This window comes from Gopherus flavomarginatus, chromosome 4 (genome assembly GCF_025201925.1).
Source record: "Gopherus flavomarginatus isolate rGopFla2 chromosome 4, rGopFla2.mat.asm, whole genome shotgun sequence".
NCBI classification, from domain to species: Eukaryota; Metazoa; Chordata; order Testudines; family Testudinidae; genus Gopherus; species Gopherus flavomarginatus.
Window position 1 is genome coordinate 186,738,312 of NC_066620.1, and position 22,588 is coordinate 186,760,899.

The following is a 22,588-nucleotide window of genomic DNA, read 5'->3' on the forward strand; positions in this document are numbered from 1 at the left end:
AGCACCCTCCTACGCCTCACACTCATCCCCAGCCCCACTACAGAGCCCGCATCCTCAACCAGCGCTCTCACTCCAACCCCAATTTTGTGAGCATTCATGGCCTTCCATACAATTTCTATTCCCTTACGTGGCCCTCAGGCCAAAAAGTTTGCCCACTCGTCTTAGACAACTCATCCACTCAAAATTAGCTTCAGTGACAGTGCCTTTTTAACTACTGTTGATACTAAGTTGCTTTAGTTTCATAGCACACTGATCAGCGTGGCTTTAGAACACTTGTAGTTATGCTTGTATTCATGGATGATTGCATTTTTCTGTCCCCCTGCCAAACATCTGAACACCAATTGCCTACTTCAGGCTGATACATTTTAGTGGTCACTTTTTTCCCCCCAGTAAAAAAGAAAGAATTCCCTGGCCCTAGTCTGCTGCCTCTTCTGGAATTCTGTTATGAAAGGTAAGACTATTCTTCTAGATCCAACTTTTGTGCATCAGTTTACTGTTTGACGACATTAAGAGGGGACTGGATGACAAGCTATTTAAGACACTAAGCTTTTATCCTCAGTGCATAAGTAATTTAGAGATCAAGTAAAGTGATTTTCCATTTAATTCCTTTCCAATAATAGCAGAATGACCTTTATTAGAATAGTTTAAAATGACCTGACAACATTCTGCAGAAAACACAGGAACACTCCTATATGGCATGGAAATGGATATGATCTAATCTGCTTTTTCCATTTTGATTCTGAATGCTTGCCTACATAGTTTTAAGAACTGGCAGCCAATGCTTACGATTGGCTAAGGACTAAGTACATTTCTAAGTAAATTTACTAAGTAAATTTCTTTATATATACAAAAGAATCCTACAGTAGGGTCTCACCAACATCTGCAGAAGTGGTGATTCACGTGAAACTCCTGAGGAAACTGTCTTTTTCCTTAATAGGAAAGGTCCACAAGAAGACACCATCTTAGTTTATGAAAATTAAATGTAGTGAAGACACTCTGACACCAAGCACGATGTTAGGTTTTTTAATAAGTATTTTAAAATGGTGTTAATAGCTAATGGCATAGTTCTAAGTCACAGAATCATAGAAACGTAGAGCTGGAAGGGACCTCAGGGAAGTCCTCTAGTCCAGCCTACGATGCACTGAGGATCAAGCAGGTTATGCAAAACTTCTCTTATCAATACATGTTTCACATTTATAACTAAGGTTTCAGAGTAGCAGCCGTGTTAGTCTGTAGCCGCAAAAAGAACAGGAATACTTGTGGCACCTTAGAGACTAACAAATTTGAGAATATTATTATGCTCCAATAAATTTGTGGTACCTTAGAGACTAACAAGTACTCCTGTTCTATTTATAACAAAACAATTTATTAAACAGAAGGATGAACTGTAGAGTTAGTGAATTAAACTAAGTTCAGGTCAGCCTGGGAAAAGTTTCAAATATGTCTAAGTGAAAGAGATCTTAAATTCCTACTTGCTTAAGTTTCTTGCAAAATAAGAGTCTGAGTTACTTACTCAGACCTATTGTGCCATATTTATAAAACATGAGCTCAAAAGTTTGATGTCCTTCCCCTCCACCCTCTATATAGAGAAAAGCAGACTTGAATTCATGAGCTTCAATCAGAAACTTTGAGTTCAGCATATTTATTTTTATTTAAATGTTTTAAGGGATTAGAAATTTAGGCCTCAACACATTTTGAATTACATTCAGATTTCATTTTAAAACAGATTTTTTTTTAAAAGAAAAAATAAAATAAAAAATCTGATTTAAATTTTAAAACGGTACTTTTAGAATGTCAAAAAAAATTATTGATTTTTATCCACCCCAGAACCAAGTACAGTAACTCACTTAACATTATATTTTTGAAAAATATGACTTTAAGCGAATCCAATTTCCCTATAAGAATTAATGTAAGAGGAGAGGGCGTTTAGTTTCCAGGGAATTTTTTTTTGCCAGACAAGAGACATTGTTTATAATTAAAACTTATACAGTATAGGTATATAAACAATGTAATACTGTACTCAGCAATAATGATTGTGAAGCTTGGTTGAGGTGGTGGAATCAGAGAGTGAGCGTCTGGCTGCTCCTCTTTCTGTTCTTTCCAAAGTGCTGGGGGGCAGCTGATTGCTGCGGATGGGAGGAGGGGGAGGCTGCGTGCCTCCTGAATGCTGCAAAGCAGCTGACTGCTGCGGGTGGGAGGCGAGCAGCCTCCCGTCTCTTTCCCCACACCTCCCGCCCGCAACAATCTGCTATTTCGGGGCATTCAGGAGGCTCTGCGGGGAGAGGGGACAGGTCGTGTGTCGCATCCTCACTCCTCTCCCCAGAGCCTCCTGAACTCCGCAAAATAGATGACTGTTGCAGGCAGGAGGCGTGGGAAGGAAGGGGGGAATTGCTGATCTGCTGGGCTGCAGGCGAGCGGGAGGCGCTGGGGGTGGCGGAGGGGAGCTGACGGCCCACCCTGGTTCCAAGCCCCCACAGCCAAAACATTAAAAGTAAACATTGCATAACTTTAAATGAGTACGCTCTCTAATAGATCAGTGATTTAACAACGAAATGGAATGAAGGAGTTACTGCATACCAAGATAATCTCTGATAGGTGTTTGTCTAAACTGTTCTTAAAGACTTCCAATTACTAGCACCTTACCAAATTCACGATCCATTTTGGGAAATTTCAGGGTCATAGGATTTTTAAAAAGTCAAACTTTCATGTCAGCTATTTAAATTTGAAATTTCACAATGTTGTAATTGCAGGGTCCCGACCAAAAAAGGAGAGTTTTGTTTGGGGGGGTGGGGGGGGAGGGAAGTGGTTCCCACAAGGTTATTCTAGAGAGGGTTGCAGTACCCTTACTCCTGCGCTGCTGCTGATGGCGGCGCTGCCCTCAGAGCTGGGCAGCTGGAGAACAGCAGCTGCTGGCTGGGATCCCAGCTCTGAAGGCAGAGCCACCTTTAGCAGTAGTGCAGAGGTAGAGATGACATGGTATTGTATTGCTACCCTTACTTCTGCACTGCTGCTTCCAGGGTGCTGCTTTCAGAGCTAGATGCCTGGCCAACAGCCACACCTCTTCAGCCACCCAGCTCTGAAGGCAGCGCAGAAGTCTGAGTGGCAATACCATGACCTCCCCGAAAATAACCTTGTGGCCCCCCTGCAACTCCCTTTTGGGTCAGGACTCCCATTTTGAAACGCTGGCCTTCCCAGTGAAATCTGTACAGTATAGGGTAAAAGCACACAAAAGACCAGAGTTCATAGGGGGAGCCCAGATTTCAGGGTCTTGTGACAAGTTTTTCATGGCTGTGAATTGGGTAGGGCCCTACCAATAATAGGGATTCCACAACCTTCTTTGGAAGCCTATTCCAGGCTCCTTAACTATCCTTATAGTTTACAAGTTTTTCCTAAATCTATGGAACTTAAGTTGCCTCAAAATGGCAGCTCTTCACTTCACCTGGTAGATAGCCTGCCCCTTAGCAGGGAAAAAAGTTTGTGCCAGTCAGTATGTTTAAGTATAAGCATCTGAATTAAGTAGCAGAGTTACAGAAGATCACAGAGGCACAATAATATTAAATCTCCATTTCAAGATTATAGGCAATTCATAAATGGACAGAATTGTTTGTAAGGCACTTTAGAACCCTAAAGGCCATCATAAGTCTTAAAGACACCACGTAATCACTGGATCAGAGGTAAACTTCTTTCATTGATCAGAAACTGGCAAAGACAAAATAAGAATAAATGGCAAGTTTGACATGATACTGCACAGTCCTTTATTATCAGGGTTGAAAATAGTCACTAATGACCTAGAAAGGACAAATGGGGCAATGACATGGCAAAATTTAAGTCAGAACTAAAGACTGAGGCCTGGTTTACACTCAAAGTTAAGTTAACCCAGCTACATCGTCGGGGTGTGAAAACTCCACACTTCTGAGTGGCAAGGTTAAGTTGACCTAACTCCCAGTGAACACAGCGCTATGTCAACGAAAGAATTCTTCCACTGACCTAACTACCGCCTCTGAAGGAGGTGAAGCACTATAGCAGCACAGATGTACCTCTGTAGCAATTCCAATGTAGACAAGCCCTGAGGCACTCAAGAGCCCTAACAGGCAGGCAAATGGAGGGCACACAGGTATATGAAATTCAGTATTGAAAAAGGAAAAGAAAGTAATGCACACTGGAAGGAATAATTTTTACAACTCAGATATTGTTAGCAAACAAACAATTCAGGTAGACCATTTGATGTCACTGAAGCAAACATCAAAATGTCTAAAGAATGGATTAGGATTCACTGAAATTATAATTTCATTATGTTATTAGTATACTCCAAAATGGAACACTTTACTCTGGCCATGCCTTCTCAAGGAGACAGACAGAATGTGTTCAGAGACATGGAAAGACTTCTATATTAGGAAAGACAAAAACTTTGGATACAATTCTGCAGAGATGGGTGCATGCAATAGCAAAAGGTATATGGAAAAAGTCTAGGCAACATTAAAAAGGAGGAAACGTAGCAAATGAACAACATGCAGTTACAATAGACAGGACAGAGTTTAAAATATATAAACCCTCATATTTGAGGGCATATGCTAACCACTCATGGGATCATGAAGGAACTGTTCCTATGAACTATTTTCCATAATAGATTTTAACAACTTCTTTGAAAAACTGGTATTGGAAAAAGGATATCTGACCAGGTGAGCTTCCGATCCAGTATGGAAAGTGGAATGTTTTGCTGTTTCACCAATGCTATTTTAAGGCGTACACTTAGCCAAATGAGTGCCTTGGTGGAGAACCCTAAATTAATTATCTTCAGTTTTTATAACTTCTAGAGCAGTGGTTAGGTTCCTGAACATTTTCATCCCACGTCGCCCTTTGGGCTCATCTCTTAACGTGACTCCTCCAGGCCAGCAGTGATGCCAATTCACATATTTCAGAGAAAGGAGCAAGTTTTTCAGCCCTACATCCCCCAATCCACATCCAGCCTTGCTAACCCATTCTGCAGGAGGGAGTTGCCATTGCAATCTAGACTAGGCACCCCTACTTCAGCAGTATCAGCAGCACAGGTTCCCCCTCCCTGCTGGGCTGGGCGGGGGGCTCAGCACCATCAGCCCTTGGAATCTGCTACCAGGGACCAGCTGCTCGAGAGCCAGCTCTGTTAATGCCTGTGATGCCTTCCCTGGGATGAGACCATGAACTCCCTCCGTCCTAAATGGCATCCCTGGCCCATGCTGCGCCTATCCCCCTACCCCCAGGGAGAAGGAAAAAAAAAAGAAAAAAACCACACACCAAACTTGAGCAACACCAGTGCCAGTTCTTCCTGATTCAAATTTCAATTAATTCCATAAAAAACAAGGTGGATAAAAAAAAAAAAGATTCAATGACTTAAAAAAAGCAAGTTTTTTAAAAAGTTGATATTTATATAAATTAAATACAGGCATTTTTAAAAAGAATTCTAAAGTTGTTAAATTTTTTTAATTACAATTAAATTTGAAATTTTGAACTTATGTTGAGGACTAAGCTGATAGCTACTAAAGTAATTTAAATTAAATAAAAAAATTACTATTCACAAGTACACAGTTGTTGCCAAGTTTTCAAAAAGTCACTGACTAATCAATTGGAATCTGAAGCACTAAACTGGCTTTTGGCAGCAGGAGCTTCCATCTGCACATGGAGACTCAGTCATAGACTTTAAGGTCACAAGGGACCATATGATCATCTTGTCTGACCTCCTGCACAATGCAGGCCACAGAATCTCACCCACCCACTCCTGTATCAAACTCTTAACCTGTGTCTGAGCTACTGAAGTCCTCAAATCATGGTTTAAAAAGACTTCAAAATGCAGAGAATCCTCCAGCAAGTGATCCATGCCCCATGCTGCAGATGAAGTCAGAAACCCTCCAGGGCCTCTGCCAATCTGCCCTGGAGGAAAATTCCTTCCCAACCCCAAATACAGCGATCAGCTAAACCCTGAGCATGTGGGGAAGATTCACCAGTCAGGCACTCAGGAAAGAATTCTTCCTTAATTACAGTCTACTCATCTAGATTAGTTCAATTACTAGGTCATAGCAGTGAAGAAACCAATTCAGTTGAAAAAAGCAGGGATGCTTGTTTTTTTTTCTACCAATCATAAGAACAGAGAGGATGAGATCTACTAGTTCTAAAGTCTTGAAGGACATGGTGATCAGATACAATCAGTTCATTTAAATTATTACAGATAATACTGTCTTTGTTTAATAAAAAAGTTTTAAATGCAAAACACATTAAATGCAAAACAAAAGATTGTGTACCCAGGACATTAAAAGTAGTTTTATTAAATAAATAAAAACGTTGTTTTTGTGCATTTCTAATTGATTTTGAATTTCCATCCAAAACGAGCTTGACACAAATTGCAAGCCAAAAATTAACCTAGTTAAAACGTTATTCTATGTACTTCTTAAATAAATGGGTATACATATAGCATATACTCCTGGTTAGCAAAGAAGCACCAAATTTAGTTGCAAAGTGACATGTTTTAATGGTTACCAATTAGAATCAGCCTCTCTTTAATAAAAAGTAAAAGTGCAAAACACAAGTACACCTCTACCCTGATATAATGTTACCCCAATATAACACGAATTAGGATATAACGTGGTAAAGCAGCACTCGGGGGGGCAGGGCTGTGCACTCTGGTGGATCGAAGCAAGTTGATATAACGCGGTTTCACCTATAACGCGGTACGATTTTTTGGCTCCCGAGGACAGTGTTATTTAGAGTAGAGGTGTAAACAGATTTAAGTCAAGGTTTCCTGCCTGCTGATTTAAAATGACGATTTAAATCAATCCACCCTGTAAGAAACCTATACATACAATGTGAAGTAGGAAAGATCTCTCACAAGATGAAGTTTTATGATTCCTACTGTACAAATGCATATACATATGTATATTAAAGGTGCATTGCTAATCCTTTCTACCTCATTCATACTGCTTTCCAAAATAGTAACCTCTCACTGAAAGCAGAGGATAGGAAACTGAGTTACGTGCACGCCATGATTCTTCATCAACAGAATCACATTATAGAATCTAAAATTTTGGATCATCATAATTGTGTTTCTACTCTTTATGATTCAAATCATGAACAAAGGGTAAACCCATGCAGGGGTTGCCTCAGATATGCACTAGTTGTCTTTGGGGCAATTAACTCAAACTCAGTATCAACATTACCAAAATAAACAAATTAGTGGCAACAATCAGCTAACGTGATTATTCTTTCCATCCAAACTGCTTTTGACAACATCCCAGCTGTCAATAGATCATACTTCTTCTATTCATCCACCAAACCCTATGGATTACATTTACAATTGTATGTATTTCAGTACAAAACTTTTACAGTTCACTAAAGATCCCGGGGCAACATAAATTAAGGTTAATATCAAACATGGAACACTGTTGAATTAGTGAAATGAGTAAACTAAGCCTTAGATTATTTCTGAAGCCACTGTAAGAGCCAAGGGTCTCTCCAGCAGAATTCAGATAAAAAAATGCCAATTTGTAAACTAGCCCTTAGATTATGATCAAAGTAAAACAAAACCACACACCAAGAGATTTAGGTCTGTGATAACCATGTAACTTCTCCAGCAGATGTCTCAGGATCTAAGAGCAATTATCTCAAATTTTATTAAACAGTGCTAATTACGTTATTTTGAAAAAGTAAGTATATTAAAAAAACCTCAGTGCTTCTAAAATACAAGATAGGGGTTATTGCATAAACCTCATTCTCAGATCTGACTTTTGAAATCTACCGTTACAAAAACCCAGCCGTGTAAAGAATGGAAAAATATAGAGAAACAGGATTTAAAGAGCTAATCAGCACTGCAACCACCAGTTCAGTTTTGTATTCACAAGAAACGTACACATTTAAAAAAAAAAACACACAAAGTGAACAAGTTCCAATGCCTACATAAACTACACTTAGCAGAGGCTGCAAACATGCTTCTTCACACTCCTGATTACATTGCCTTTGCTAATGATGTTTTGGGCAGCTTAAGGAAATGCAAGATGTCCTAATGCACATAGTTTCTTTCAACTGTTAAAGTTGTCATCTGATATTAGTGTTCATTTATGTCTCTGAATTCTCTCATCATGAGAAAGTGTAGTTCTACAAACTCAACCCTAAAGTTGGTAGTGTACGCCATTTTATTCCATGTGAAATAAAACTGCCCTAAAATAAAACAGAGCCACAGTGCATATACGGTTAGCAACTTAAGTGAGGTTACCAATAGCCTTTCTAGATTAATAGATCCCAAGGCCAAAAGGGACTACATTGTGATCACCTAGTCCAGTGATAGGCAACCTGCAGCCTGTCAGGGTAATCTGTTGGCGAGCCACCAGACAGGTTGCTGACATTTGCACAGCCGCCCGCATCTCCCAGTGGCCATGTCTTGCCATTCCTGGCCAATGGGAGCCGCAGGAAGCAGTGCAGGACACAGGGACATGCTAGTCATTGCTTCCTGCGGCTCCCATTGGCCGGGAACAGCAAACCACAGCCAGGGAGGGCTGTGGGAGGCCATGCAAATGTAAACAACTTGTCTGGCAGCCCACCATCGGATTATCCTCACGAGCCGCGTGCGGCCTGCGGGTTGCTCACAACTGATCTAGTCCGCCCTCCTGTTTAACACAGGCCATAGACTTTCCCCATAACAATTTCTCATGAACTAGAGTATATTTTAGAAAATCTGCCAGTGATGAAGAATCCAGCACAAACCTTGGTAAATTGTTCCAATAGTTAAATCACACTGTTAAAAATGCATGCCTTATTTCCATTTTGAATTTGTCTAACTTCAATTTCCAGCCATTGGATCATGTTAAAAAACTTTGTATACTAGATTGAAGAGAACATTATATGGGGAACAAGCTTGATATGGACCTACAGAATCTAATCAAGTTATCCTTTAACCTTCTCTTTAAGCTGAAAAGGAACTCTTTCTATATCACAAAGCATGTTTGCCCTAATCCTTTCACTATTCTCATGGCTCTCCTCAGAACCCTGATCAAATGACTGCTTCCTGATGCATTTTTAAAAACTAGTAGCTACCATGTTAGTCTGGCAAGAAAGTCTTGTCAGCCATCATACAACAACTTTGAGAGGTGGGATGACAGGTTTTTTTTAATGCTGTTTCCTGATTAAGTACCTGACCCGCATGATTGACGCAAAGCAGCTACAATTTGAGGGATTTTAATACATAAAGCATGAAGCAAGCAACATCAGCATCTTGAAAGTTAGCCATTTTTAAAACAAGATTTAGTGTCAGTACTGTCCCCACATTACCATACCAATTTATTTTCAATTTAAAAATCTCTTCCCTGTTGCATGAAAAGCCCCAACAAACAGGGGATATAGAAACTGATATAAAAAGTGTTATCTAATACAGAAAGTACACGAATTAAACATAAACAGTGAACTTGTGAGAAATATACATCATGTCCCTTGAAGGGTGAAGTACTAAGGACCTAGAAGTTGGTACAAGGTATCACAGAAGCCTCCCATATTGTGAAACATCTCCATTTCCTTCTCCCCTCCATACAAAAGGCAGCAAAGCTAGGAATCAGTACTAATATCAGTAGCATACAAGTAGCAATCAAAAGGTTCTCAGACACCACTGTACTGTTGTTTATACTCTGCTACGCCACACTTTAATTGCTTCTCAAAGGAAGGGTGCACCCAGTGCATTTGGAAGTATTCCATTTTTAAAAAACCTGAAAGCTGTAGCCGTTAAGATGCACTGGATGATTGCGAATGTAGCAATGATTGTGCTCTAGAGCTTTGAGCATGCCATGCAAGTTTAACACTACATTTAACCATACTCATAAAGTAAACAGTACACAACTCCTACTTTTATCTTTATAACGAATAAAGAATTTTAGAATCAGTTATACAGAAATTAAATTCTATGGCCTCCAAGTCTAGGGAATTGTGGGATCTTCAAAAGCACTCCAGAGACTTGATAATTGTGCTCCTAAATCACTTAAGCACTTTTGAAAATTCCACACAGTTTTAGTCATTCAACAGTATCCAGTAGAACAGTCAAGCAATTCAACCAGGTTTACTGAAAATTTCTCTGCTTATGGGAAGCAAATGACATTCAAACTGCAAGTTTTCTGCCAAAGCCATATGGTAACTGGGCCATGCTTTTGTTTCAGTGACCGTTCTCTTGCCTGAATGATTAAATCCCCCATCACCTGTGAAACTTCATCAAGATTATCTTGTTTTATGTTTCATCTTCTGCTTTTGGGATACAATTAGCACCAATAACATCTTATCACACAGTTGTGACCAGCTCTGTATCCAATGATGAGAGCTGTAGTGAATGGCTTGCAAGAGAGCAGGTAAAGTCAAAATGAAATTAAGAATTTTAAACAGCGTGTAGTAGAAGTATTTCAGTGGAGATAATAAATAAATTACTTTACTATTCTTATTATTCAACTAGGAGAGCTGGAGCACTCTTTAGGGAAAAAAGGAATATCAGACAATTTTACAGCATTTTAGTTACTTAACCACAGCAGAACCTCTCACTTATGAACACCTCAGAAATGGAGGTTTTTTTACTCTGAACAAAATGTTATTGTTCTTTCAGATGTCTACAGCTGAACAATGACTTAATACAGCTTTGAAACTTTACTATGCAGAAGAAAAATGATGCTTTTAATCATCTTAATTTAAATGAAATAAGCACAGAAACAGTTTCCTTACCTTGTCAATTTTTTTTTTTTAAAGTAGTTTATGGCTAACGTTGTATTTGCCTTTTTTGGGGAGTAGTGGGGCAGGGGTGTCATTGCAGCTGTCTGATTGTATACTTCCAATTCCAAATGAGGTGTGCAGTTGACTGGTCAGTTCGTAACTCTGGTGTTTGTAACTGTGAGGTTCTACTGCTGCATGCGAAATACTGCTAAGATTATTTATAAATGCAGATTTCTAGAACAGCATGTATGAATTTCTGAAAGCTGAGCTGTATAGACAGCAAAGCTTTTTTTTGTTTGTTAGTAACATAACTGGGTAATAGCAGCCACCTACTGCACCCAAAATATCCACCCGTTTTAGATCGCAACAGTTCAGTGACTGACAAGGAACCCTTCCATATTATTTGCAAGCAGTTATTGCATTTACCACAGACTAGACTACAGAGAAGTTTTATACTACATGATAACCTCTGAGAGGTAGCTTACCGAGAGCAGGAACTTAATGTTCCTGGAAACCAGGAACAACTTGAAGTTATTCTGAAATTTGATTAAAAGCTATGATATGCTGAAGGGGGCTCACCAGAACACTTATTGTTCCTTCTCTAAATCATATGCAAGCACTGGGAAATTTGTTCTTTATAGTGGCAGTTTCAATCTTTCAGCTGCTGACTCATGTAACAGAGTAGCAGCAGAATGAAGTAGGTAACGGAAAGGAAAATAGGGTTAAACTACAAATGGTGCTGGGAAGGAAAGCAGCAGTATCACAGCTAGTAGTGAAAACTGATAATAAACCCCTTTCCCCCACTACAGGAAGATGTGCATCTTTGTTTTTGCTGATGCCAGAGAACAGGAAAAGCATGTGGCTTTGTAGGTTTCTGTCTTCACTACTTCCTGCAGACTTTAGGGGCAAATGAAAGCAGGCAGTTGCCAATGAGGCCCCAGATGAGAGCAGAGGGAGCACATGCAGTGAAATTGGGGTAAGTTTACTGGGATATGCGCAAACATCACCTTTGTGAATATTACACATTTGCACTACATACATCAACTGATTAGGGTAACTTCAGCATAGACAAGCCAAAAGGGCTCAAAATGCTCACATCTTATTCAGTTCCAGAGCCACTAGATCAGGTGCGGCCAACTTGAGCCTGAGAAGGAGCCAGAATTTACCAATGTACATTGCCAAAGAGCCACTGTAATATGTCAGCAGCCCCTCTCTCCCTCCCACTCCCAGCACCTCCCACCCAATAGTAGCCCCGCTGATCAGCAGCTTTGTGGCATGCAGGAGGCTCGGGGCGGGGGAGGAGGGAGGGCATGGCAGGCTCAGGGGAAAGGGCAAGAAGGGGTGGAGTGGGGGCAGAGCCAGGGGTTGAGCAGTGAGCTCCCCCTGGCACATTGGAAAGTTGGCGCCTGTAGCTCCAGCCCTGGAGTCAGTGCCTATACAAGGAGCTGCATATTAACTTCTGAAGAGCCACAGGTTGGCCAATTCTGCACTAGACCACTTACAGAAGCATCTATTAAGATGAAGTAACAAAACAGGATGAGATGATTTATCATAAAACCTCCTGAGAATTTAATTTGACAGGAAGTAAAGGCGCAAGGGGGTAAAAGTCTCAAAGTCTGGAGGGCTGGTTGCGTGTATGAATCCTAACACACTGGTGGTTAGACTGGATCACAGAAGAGGAGAGATGATTTGAGGGAGCCCCATTGTAAAATACTGGCAACACATCACTAAGTCTAATTAGAATTCTGTCACAGGAAACAAGAATCAGTCTAAACCTGTGGTTTATGAGTCATACTATTTTTTTTTTTTAAATGAAGCCTTAGCAAGTTTTAACCATGCCTGAAACAGAAGTTTTAAGAAATGAAATACCTTTTAAGTGTATTAAGGAAAAAGTAGTAATTGTCTTGACTGATTTACCAAGTAGTTTCAAATAAATCTTTATAAGAAAACTGCTTAGAATTGTTAGAGCAGATTCTTAATTCAGAAAAATAAATTCTAGGTGGCAGCAAACATTCGAACATATAATTATTTCCACACAACCCAGACAGATGTTCCCCTTGTCAGAGGAGCTAGAATTCTTGGCTTGATTTTGCTTCTAAGAACATAAGAATGGCCATACTGGGTCAGACCAAAGGTCCATCTAGCCCATTATCTGTCTACTGACAGTGGCCAATGCCAGGTGCCCCAGAGGGAGTGAAGCTAACAGGCAATGATCAAGTGATCTCTCTCCTGCCATCCATCTCCATCCTCTGATGAACAGAGGCTAGGGATACCATTCTTTACCCTTCCTGGCTAATAGCCATTTATGGACTTAACCACCATGAATTTATCCAGTTCCCTTTTAAACATTGTTACAGTCCCAGCCCTCACAACCTCCTCAGGTAAGGAGTTCCACAAGTTGACTGTGCGCTGTGTGAAGAACTTCCTTTTATTTGTTTTAAACCTGCTACCTATTAATTTCATTTGGTGATCCCTAGTTCTTGTATTATGGGAATAAGTAAATAACTTTTCCTTATCCACTTTCTCAACATCACTCATGATTTTATATACCGCTATCACATCCCCCCTTAGTCTCCTCTTTTCCAAGCTGAAGAGGCCTAGCCTCTTTAATCTTTCCTCATATGGGACCTCTCCAAACCCCTAATCATTTTAGTTGCCCTTTTCTGAACCTTTTCTAGTGCTAGAATATCTTTTTTGAGGTGAGGAGACCACATCTGTACACAGTATTCGAGATGTGGGCGTACCATGGATTTATATAAGGGCAATAAGATATTCTCAGTCTTATTCTCTATCCCCTTTTTAATGATTCCTAACATCCTGTTCGCTTTTTTGACTGCCTCTGCACACTGCGTGGACATCTTCAGAGAACTATAAATGATGACGCCAAGATCTTTTTCCAGACTCATTGTAGCTAAATTAGCCCCCATCATATTGTATGTATAGTTGGGGTTATTTTTTCCAATGTGCATTACTTTACATTTCTCCACATTAAATTTCATTTGCCATTTTGCTGCCCAATCACTTAGTTTTGTGAGTTACCTTAATTACAACTGAAAGAGACAGCAGTAACTACAAGTCTCCTAATCCAAGTGAGTACAAGTTTACCTCCTGGTTGAACTAGAAATACTAGTTTATTTTTAAGAACTTGCTATCACCTCTTCCTGTCCTAAGATGCTGAAATATTAGGACTTAAAATGTTATTTTATCATTACATTGGTAATAAAGTATTCAAGATTATTTGCTACGTTTCCAATTGCATTACACGTCTAGCTTCCTGCAGCCAGAACTTTCACTGATCATGTGGAACAGGGTGCTGCACCTTCTGCATTGCTGATACAGATTCAGCCCCCACTGTAATGCAGTATTTTTGCACCACTGCGAACATCTAGAAGACATAGGCACTGCTGCTGCCTCCCCCAAAATAGATACATGGGCATTTCTGTACTCTTCTATTAATATTCATCTGCAGTGCCTCTTACAAGCTTAAATCTTTGTAGTTTTGCATTATTCCACAATGACTGCATCTCTACCATACAAGACAGTCTGAAGAGTACATCTGCAGGTGCAGGAAGCCTAATTTTCTACAGATTTAATATTTACGTCTTTACTGAAGATGACTTTTTATATTTTATACAATATAAAATATACATTTTATTCAAGACCCCCTCTAAAGCTATTCAACTTCTTACAAGTCTCCTCTTGACCTGACACAGAGGTTTGTGACCACCACCCAGCTGAGCACACCAAAGCAGATAATTCAGTTATCACTCAGTTAATCTGGATGCTTACAACTGTTTTATTAATCAAGAACCACAAAAGGAAGAAAGCAGTTTTCTTGTTTTTCCTTCCAACCTTGTTATTGCAGACAGATGAGCTTCCTTGCATGATAGTGCAGACGAACTTGAGCTCAAAACCTCCTATAGCCCCCATAACTACAAGACAGTGCTGCATATTGATCTCACCCCTGCCCACATCTTCCTTTCCCACACTTCACTATGACAATATCCCTGCATCCTTCAACTGAGTGGTGCAATAGCTTACCCCACACCCCAACATAGTGTCACACACAGATCTCCAACACCCAAACCTACGATCTCACTCCCAAGCACAAAAGTATGTACAAATCTCTTGTGCGTCAAGGGTTACGAGATGTATCCCCAGTTCCCCAACTTACCAGCACAGTGGTGCAGATGGACCTGAGCTCAGACTCCACCTTCTCCCGATAGTCCTTGACAAGCTGCATCTTCTTGTCGTTGGTGTCTGTTTTCTGCTCAATACTAGAGATGACCCTCCAGGCAGAGCGCCGCCCCCCCACTACGTTCTTGTAGGCCACCGAGAGCAGGTTCCGCTCCTCATTGGATAACTCGGCACCCTGTTCGGTTACTGCCTTCATGCAGGTGGCCATATCATCATAGCGCTCAGCCTGCTCAGCCAGCTTGGCTTTCTGGATCATCTCGGTCTTCTCCATGGTGGCTGGCAGTGGTGAAAGCACAAGGCAGAAAGAGAGGCTGGGACTGTCACACTGTCAAGAGGAAAAGGCACCTCAAAACCTGTCAGGGAGGAAACAGATTAGCCATGTCTCTGGGAGCCAAGAGCTGCAAAACACTACACTTTGCCCCTCCCCAAAACTGAGAAGACACCAAACCAACTATCTCCCCAGGAACCAAGAATCACAGGCCACAAGGGGTCCCCACCACACCATCACCCCAAGAGCTATCCTGGAATGAAGAATCCTAGGCCTATACAACCAGCCCATTTCACAGGGAATTGGTTACAGAAAAGGGGAAGTGCACCTATCTCCAGAGCCTCTAAAGAAGGTTAATAACCTGGACCACCAGGACGAGACAAAAGATAACTCACTCTCTCCCCACAGGAGACCAATCTAAAGACCAGATAGTGGAAAGAGGCACTCCAGCCTCCTCAGAATGGCTTTTGTCTCCACCTCCACTTTCCTCTCACCCCTGTGTGCACTAGCAGGGCTTGCAGTCTGTGGTTAGTCAAGATATTGGGGGGGAGGGGAAGAAACAGACGGCTGGAAGTCATTAACCCAAAGGGGCCATCCCCAGGAGCCTTGCCCAAACCCTTCCCTCTAGGCGTGGGGATCAGAGTGGTTTGCCTGAAGGTGGGAGCACTGGGGAGGGGCAGTAAAAGAACCACCAGCCCCAGGGTAGCCACAGGAGGACGAACAGGCCCAGAGGACACGGGGAGGAGAAGGCGGTTATCTAGTGCGTGTCTGGGAACACAATGGCCCCGAAAAGAGAGAATCCGAGGACAGGGGTAGCAATCCGTGCTCCAGCGAGGCAAGCAGGGGCACCGGGAGGGGCGCCCGTTGTGGGCGGATTGGGCAGACACGTGGGGAAGGGGTGCCCCCGAGATGAGGAGACAGAATAAGGGAACCTTTGTCCCTTGGCGAAGGAGGGGGCGCGGGACCAGGCCGGGAGACCACGGTGAGTCTTTCCCTAGAGCAAAGAAAGGGGATGAGGCGCCAGGACTGGGGCAAATGGATCCGAGTCCCCAGCGCGAGGCAAGGGGTGAAGCCCCCTACCCGAGCCTCCCCGGGGGGCGACCGAGACTCTATCCCTCGGGAGAGGGCGGGGACGGAGGAGTCCCATCCCCCTGGGGGGCGCGGCGAACAGGACTCGCTCAGGCCGGGTGGGTGGGGTCTGGAGGCTCAGGCCGGGGCGGACGAGGGAGAGGCAACTCCGTCCACGCCTTGGGCCCGGCCCGGCAGCCTCCCGGGAAGAACGGGGCTCGGCAGCTCTCTCCGGGGCAGGGCACGACCCCTGCCCGGGTAGGCGGGAGAAGCTGCCTCGGGGGGTGGGGGGTGGCGACGGGGAAAGCCCGGTGTCCCGGCGGCACCGCCGGGCGTGAAATGGCGGCGGCGCTGGCGGCATCTCCCGCTCCCCGACGCGGCTGGGGACTCCGCGCCGCTCTCACAAAATGGAGGACGCGGCGACCCCTCGCATCCCCGTCGCCGACCCCAGCCCCGCTCACCTGTGTCCGCTCCGCTAGGCCGAGCCGGCTGGCGCCGCTAGATCGGGTGCGCTCCGCTCGGGGCTGGGGCGAGGAGAAAGAGCCGCTCCCGTCTCAAGCGAGAGCCAGCGCTAAAGGGCGTTGGTACAGGCAACCCTACCCGCTGCCAGACCCGCCCTCACACGGCCAATCCGAACGCCTGCTCCGAGTCGGGGCCCGCCCCCCGCGTGCTATTAGCCAATCCAGACTTAGCGCGCCGCCGCGGGGGCGGGCACAGGCGGGGCGCAAGCTCGGTTGGCCCGTGGGCTGCGGCTGGGGCCACGGGGTTTCCTCCAATTAGATCCAGGGTGAGCTAACGTCACTGTCACCATGGTGATACTGCTACAACCCCCCCTCCCTTCCACGCCCTGCCCTGGCACTGCGAGCCAAGTCTGGGCGCGGCACGAGACAGTGCGGAGGCGCGACTGGGGGGGCTCGTGCTGCTGCTGCTGGGAGAGGGAGATTCGGAGGCTGGAGAGCGGGTGGAAGCGTGGGAAGCTGGGGGTGGGCGTTGCTCAGGGCAGCGTGCACCGATAGAGGGTAGCTGGGGGTGAATGCTGAGGGGAGTGTGCACCGCTAGAGGGTGGGTGTTACAAGGGGGAGCGTGCACCGATAGAGGGTAGCTGGGGGTGAATGCTGAGGGGAGTGTGAACCGCTAGAGGGTGGGTGTTACAAGGGGGAGCATGCACCGATAGAGGGTAGCTGGAGTTGAGTGCTGAGGGAGACTGTGCACCAACAGAGGGTAGGTGTTACACGAGGGAGCATGCACCGATAGAGAGGAGCTGGGGTTGAGTGCTGAGGGAGGAGAAAGCCCTGATAGAAGGGAGCGGGCCGTGGGTGTTGTACAGGGAAGCATGCACTGATAGACGGGAGCTGGAGATTGGAGGCTGAGGGAGGAGCATGCACTGATAGAGGCGAGCTGCGGGGGCAGTTACTGAGGGGGGAGCGTGCACTGATAAAGCGGAGCTGGGTATGGATGTTGCATAGGGAAGTGTGCACTGATAGATTGATGTTGAGAGGGGAGCGTGCACTGGTAGAAAGGAACTGGAGGATAGATGCTGAGGGGTGAGTGTGGACTGATAGGGAAGTGGGGTGGGTGCTGAGAGTGCGTTTTGCATAACGGAGAGCTGGAGGATGGATGTTGAAGGGGGAGCATGCACTAATAGAGGGGAACTAGGTGGTTGCTGAGGGGGGTGGGTGTAGTGATAGAGGGGAACGGGGTGGGTATTGCAGAGGGAAGCATGCACGGATAGACAGGAGCTTGGGGATGGATGCTGAGGGGGAAGCATGCATGGATAGAGGGGAGCGTGGGTAGGTAGAAGTGATGGAATGTGCTGGGAGTTATATTGATGTGAAAACCAGTTAAGTGTCAGTGCTGTTGGAAGTTTAGGGTGCTGTGGAAGTAGGTACTGGGGATCAGATTGCTACTGAGGATATGGCAATGGGTATTGAAGGGCCAGTGAGCTGCTGGAGGTGGGTTCTAGGGTAGTTGGGAGCTGTTGTAGCCATTGGTGGCTTCTGGGATGCATGGGGTGGTGGATGGTATTGCTAGACAATAGGGTCTGCTCTACAGGTAAGTGTGAGGGAAATGAGTGGATGATGCTGGACAGATTTGGTGCAGATGTGCTTGGGGAAATAATAGATGGCTGTTGGCAGAATGAGTGTGTGTTGCTGGTTGGAAGCTGGGCATTCGAATGTGTTGGGGGGATGGGTGGGAGATGTGAGGGAATGAAAGCAGCTTTAAAAATTCAAAAATTATTTTCTCCTCCACCTCAATAATAGTGTCTTTCTGTCCTGGGTTTTGATGATGATGATCAGCAGGAGAAGTAAATGAGCAAGGTTTTTAGGCTTTTTTTTTCCTCTTGTGGATATGGTGGGGAAAGTTTTTAGGGGTTATTTCAAGAAGGGTGTAGACTTGAGTGGATAAGTTTATCTTTTTCCTTAGGTGGAGGTGAAAGATCCATAGGACAAATAAAAAATGATGGATTGAGTTTTCCTTGATTTTAGGCCTTGTCACCAGTCTTTGACCTCTCAGGGGCAGGAGCATGGGGTTGATGCAGACAAGAATTCCTCTCTCGCCAATAATTAGACACTCATGATGGAGGAAGTACTGTCCTTTTGGAGGGGTTGGTCTGGGGTAGGAGGAGTTTCCTGGGGTAAGAGGAGGGGCCAGGGAGAAAAAAGGTAGGAAAGGGGTTGGGATAAATTCCTCCCCATTTCTTAACCTAATGATGGCATTTTGAAGATGTTTGGTAATCTTTAGTGTAAAGGCAAGAGCCTCAGGGAAAGGGAAAAAGGGATTGATTTTTTTCTTTCTGCTGACTGGAAGATAGGGGATTAATAGAAATGGGTTGTGCAGCCAGCCCTGGAGGTCCTTATTCTGACAACCAGCTATGTCCCTCCAGGTTGTCCAAAAAGGTGGAACAACTGTGCTGTGCACTGTGGATACAAAGGCTTGGAATGAGGGGCTTGGTTGTAAAGCTTAGGGTTCTTTGATCCCTGCGGTAATGGGTTGGGGAGACAAGGCAGGAAGAAATCCTGGTTTAAACAAGAAATTTTTTAGTTTCTATTCCATTGGTTGAACTGGAAGTTGGGGGTATTGGTGGACAAATATTCCAATCTTATGCTCATGCATGCTGTTGTATATAAGATTGATGGTTAATAAAGTGTCATCTGTCCATGGTTTCATTAAAGATGACCCTGCCCCACCAGTCTTGCATGCATTTTCTTAAATGCTGATTGAATGATCCTTCTGGACAAGTTGTGGCATAGTTGATTCTAGACAAGCATTGGGTACAGCATGAGCCTAAATGGAATTGATGAAGAGATACTGTGGATGTGTTCTTTGCAGCCAATCTGAAATGCAGGAGGTCTCCTACCTCAAATTAGTTAAATTAAATGAATTAAATGCATACTTGTGTGAGTCCTGGGACTAATTCTAATGGGCAAATCATCCTGCTGCATTGCAAAGTCCCTGCATGAGCTAATAGTTTCTCACCACAGTGGTTTTGGAATCATCAAAGATGACAGTGCTCAGTAACTTAAACATCCATCTCAGATGATGAGTTTTCTATATCAGCTCAGGATTTCATGGGTACCATGGAGATGAAGGAATTATTGTCTCAAATTCTTGATTTATTGTTTGGCTAGGACTGGAGATTAGGCATTTGGATATTAAATCTATGTCATGGGCTAATCATTACCTACCTCTTGTGGTTTGAGTTTGGGATCTATTCTCCACAAAGGACTGGTTGATAATACAACCTATGAAGTTAATGGAATGGGAACTCTTCCAGAAGGCCCAAAGGGAAGATATGATACATTCAACAGATTTGGAGACTTGGTAGGATTTATGTTAATCTACTATTTTCAGCCATTGATGGGGTGGCCTTGTGCCCTCGCCTTCAGCTATGTCCTCACTGATCACTTTGATTTACAGATGAAGTGAGAGTGAAGACTGTTAGAAGTCATGGGCTGAAACTGACCAAGTGCACTACAAAAGCTTTTTGAATTCTTATGTCATGGTTCTGGAGGAGACAGACAAATGTCTGCACCATAGTGTCTGCAAAGTGCTGTTCAGTGGATTTTGAATGATGACAGTTGGGTTAATCCAAGCTATCTTTATTCAATGTCCCAACTCAAAAAGGTTAGGAAATGCCCGAATTAAGGTTGCCCATGTAACTTTAATTTGGTCCCCTTCTGTGTATGCATTATGATACAGTTCTTAATTACATGATCACATACTGTTTTTCCCCAGGACCCTGACCTTGTTTAGTACATTGGAAGGATGGTGTTCAGAGAATGGGTAGCCATTCATCATAATTTAGCAAAATTATAAACAACTGAACACAGAATCTTACGCTGGAAAGTGTCAGACAACCTTAAATATAGGTGCGCTTCCTGCACCACCACTTATATCTTACCCAACTGAGCCACTGCTGCTGAACCCTACTTGAGACTGAGGCTTGGATGAGAGCTGGTTGCATGAAACTCACTGGATAAGACTGACATGATGCTGATAGGCTGAGAGAAAGAACTGGAAGTTATGGCAAGGGTTATTTTGATCCTTCATTGGAGGGTTTATGCTAGCCCTTTGTAATTAGAGTTTGCAAGATGGGAGTATTGTTGCATCCCCACCTGCTATTATATGATCATATACAGCAGTGATCAAGAAAACTCTCCTCAGTCTCCAACAGGCCTGGGGGATATAATTGTTTCTTTTAGTTGCAAACCTTGCTACTATAATCTATGCTTTTGTCTTAAACTAAATTTCACCTTAAATCAGCCTGGAAACTGAATGCAGCAGCTCACTTATAAAGCAGTGCATCTGTTTGAGAGCACCAGTTCATCAGAATCTGCACTGGCTTTCTATTAGTTTCCCGTTTAATTAAGGTATTGTCCTATAAAGCCTGAAATGACTTGTGATCTAGGTACTTGAGTGACCTTTCCCCCCTCCCTCCCCCCATCAGATACTGCGATGGTTTAAAGTATAAAAGAGTGAGTTGCCAGCAGGGCATTATCTGTTTGGAGCCCTCAGCTTTGTAACCCACACCAGTACCACAAATCTGTTGAAGTTCAGGGCATATGCAAGATCCACTCTCTTTATGCTGGCTTTTGGAGAGGGTAGGGTGTAATGCCGACTGGCACTTGTGGGCAACGTGAAGTACTTTTTTAGTTTGTTATGGTTCTTTTTTTGATGTTTAGGGTTAGGAGAAGCTTCGTCTTGTTTCATTATGCTGTATTTTTAATTCATGGCACAGGTGCTGGAGCTTGAGATACCTGCTTTTCTAGATATAGTGTACATTAAAAGGATTAAATAAAAAAAAAACTATACAGATGTAGAACCCTGAGGCAAAGGAAAGATATGGCTGAGAAATCATCTGCTACCAAATCAGTCATGTAGTAGTGACAAATGATTACATCAAACCCACTGTGCAATATTGTATCTACTGGTGATGAAGACTACAGAGCATTTTAGCTTTGCTAATACTTGCGTAGCTTCTTCATTATTGGAATAAAGTGGGTGCTTCTAGGAGAAGGGGCTGCTGTAGGAAACTTGTGCGAGGAAGGTTAGTGTTGCTACTCATGCATACTGTTTCCTGTAGCTGGGAAGTTGGGTCTCAGGAGCTTGAAAGTGCTGTGGGGGAGATGGGCATAGGGGAGAGTGCTGGTACAGCTTGAATGTTGCTGGTGGGTGCTGTTTGTACAGTTTGATTTGTGCTGCTGATTGAAAGGGTTTGCTGTTGCTGCTGAGTATTTATTGATTGCTGCTGTTTGGGGAGGGTGGAGCCGTGGGGTGATATTGACGACTGTGCTTGTGTACAAAACTCCCAGCTAGCCCTGAGTCTAAAGCTCTTTTTTTCCTTTGTCATAACAACAACGATGTTAAATTCTACCCCTGGCTCCCGGGTGAAATAGTTATTTGTTGGTTACATTCATCCAGTTCTCCCCATCATGCTTCCGTCTTCTGTAGAGCATGTAACAAAACAGTGGATAAAAGCCCTGGGGAGTAGCAGGCAGAGGGATAAAGTATCCATGTGAGATGTCCACCTGCCCCTTTGGAGTAGCCTTCTCTGTCCTCCCTCCACATGGCCTGTCTGAACTGTGAGGAACAGAGGACACTGGCTAGGCACAGAGCTGTTTCCCTTTCCACACTGTTGGTGGAACTGAAATTTGTGAATAAAACATAAAAGGGAGGAGAAGGGAAATGTAACACTCAGAAGGAATATTGTACATTGGTACAATAAAAAGCACAGGTAAATTAATGCTGTGTTTCAGTACTGTGCTTTGTGAGTCCCAGCAGAGGCGATCTCAAAGCACTAGTGCTGAGATGTGCTGCTGCTGCTGGGAGGAGGGCCCTAAGAGAACAGCAGTAAGA

At 43.6% G+C, this 22,588-nt stretch overlaps 1 protein-coding gene across 1 annotated transcript in view; it reads right to left on the bottom strand.

Annotated features, from left to right (window-relative positions):
- The window catches only part of YWHAQ (tyrosine 3-monooxygenase/tryptophan 5-monooxygenase activation protein theta), a 30,420-nt gene extending 13,591 nt beyond the window's left edge, over positions 1-16,829 (bottom strand). The window contains exons 1-2 of the mRNA XM_050951643.1: positions 16,693-16,829; positions 14,873-15,248 (exon numbers count right to left, since the gene is read on the bottom strand). Of these exons, the coding sequence (XP_050807600.1) occupies positions 14,873-15,166 (294 nt within the window). The 5' untranslated portion in view covers positions 15,167-15,248; positions 16,693-16,829. The remainder of the gene's footprint in view (positions 1-14,872; positions 15,249-16,692) is intronic.
- Between the last annotated feature and the right edge of the window lie 5,759 nt (positions 16,830-22,588).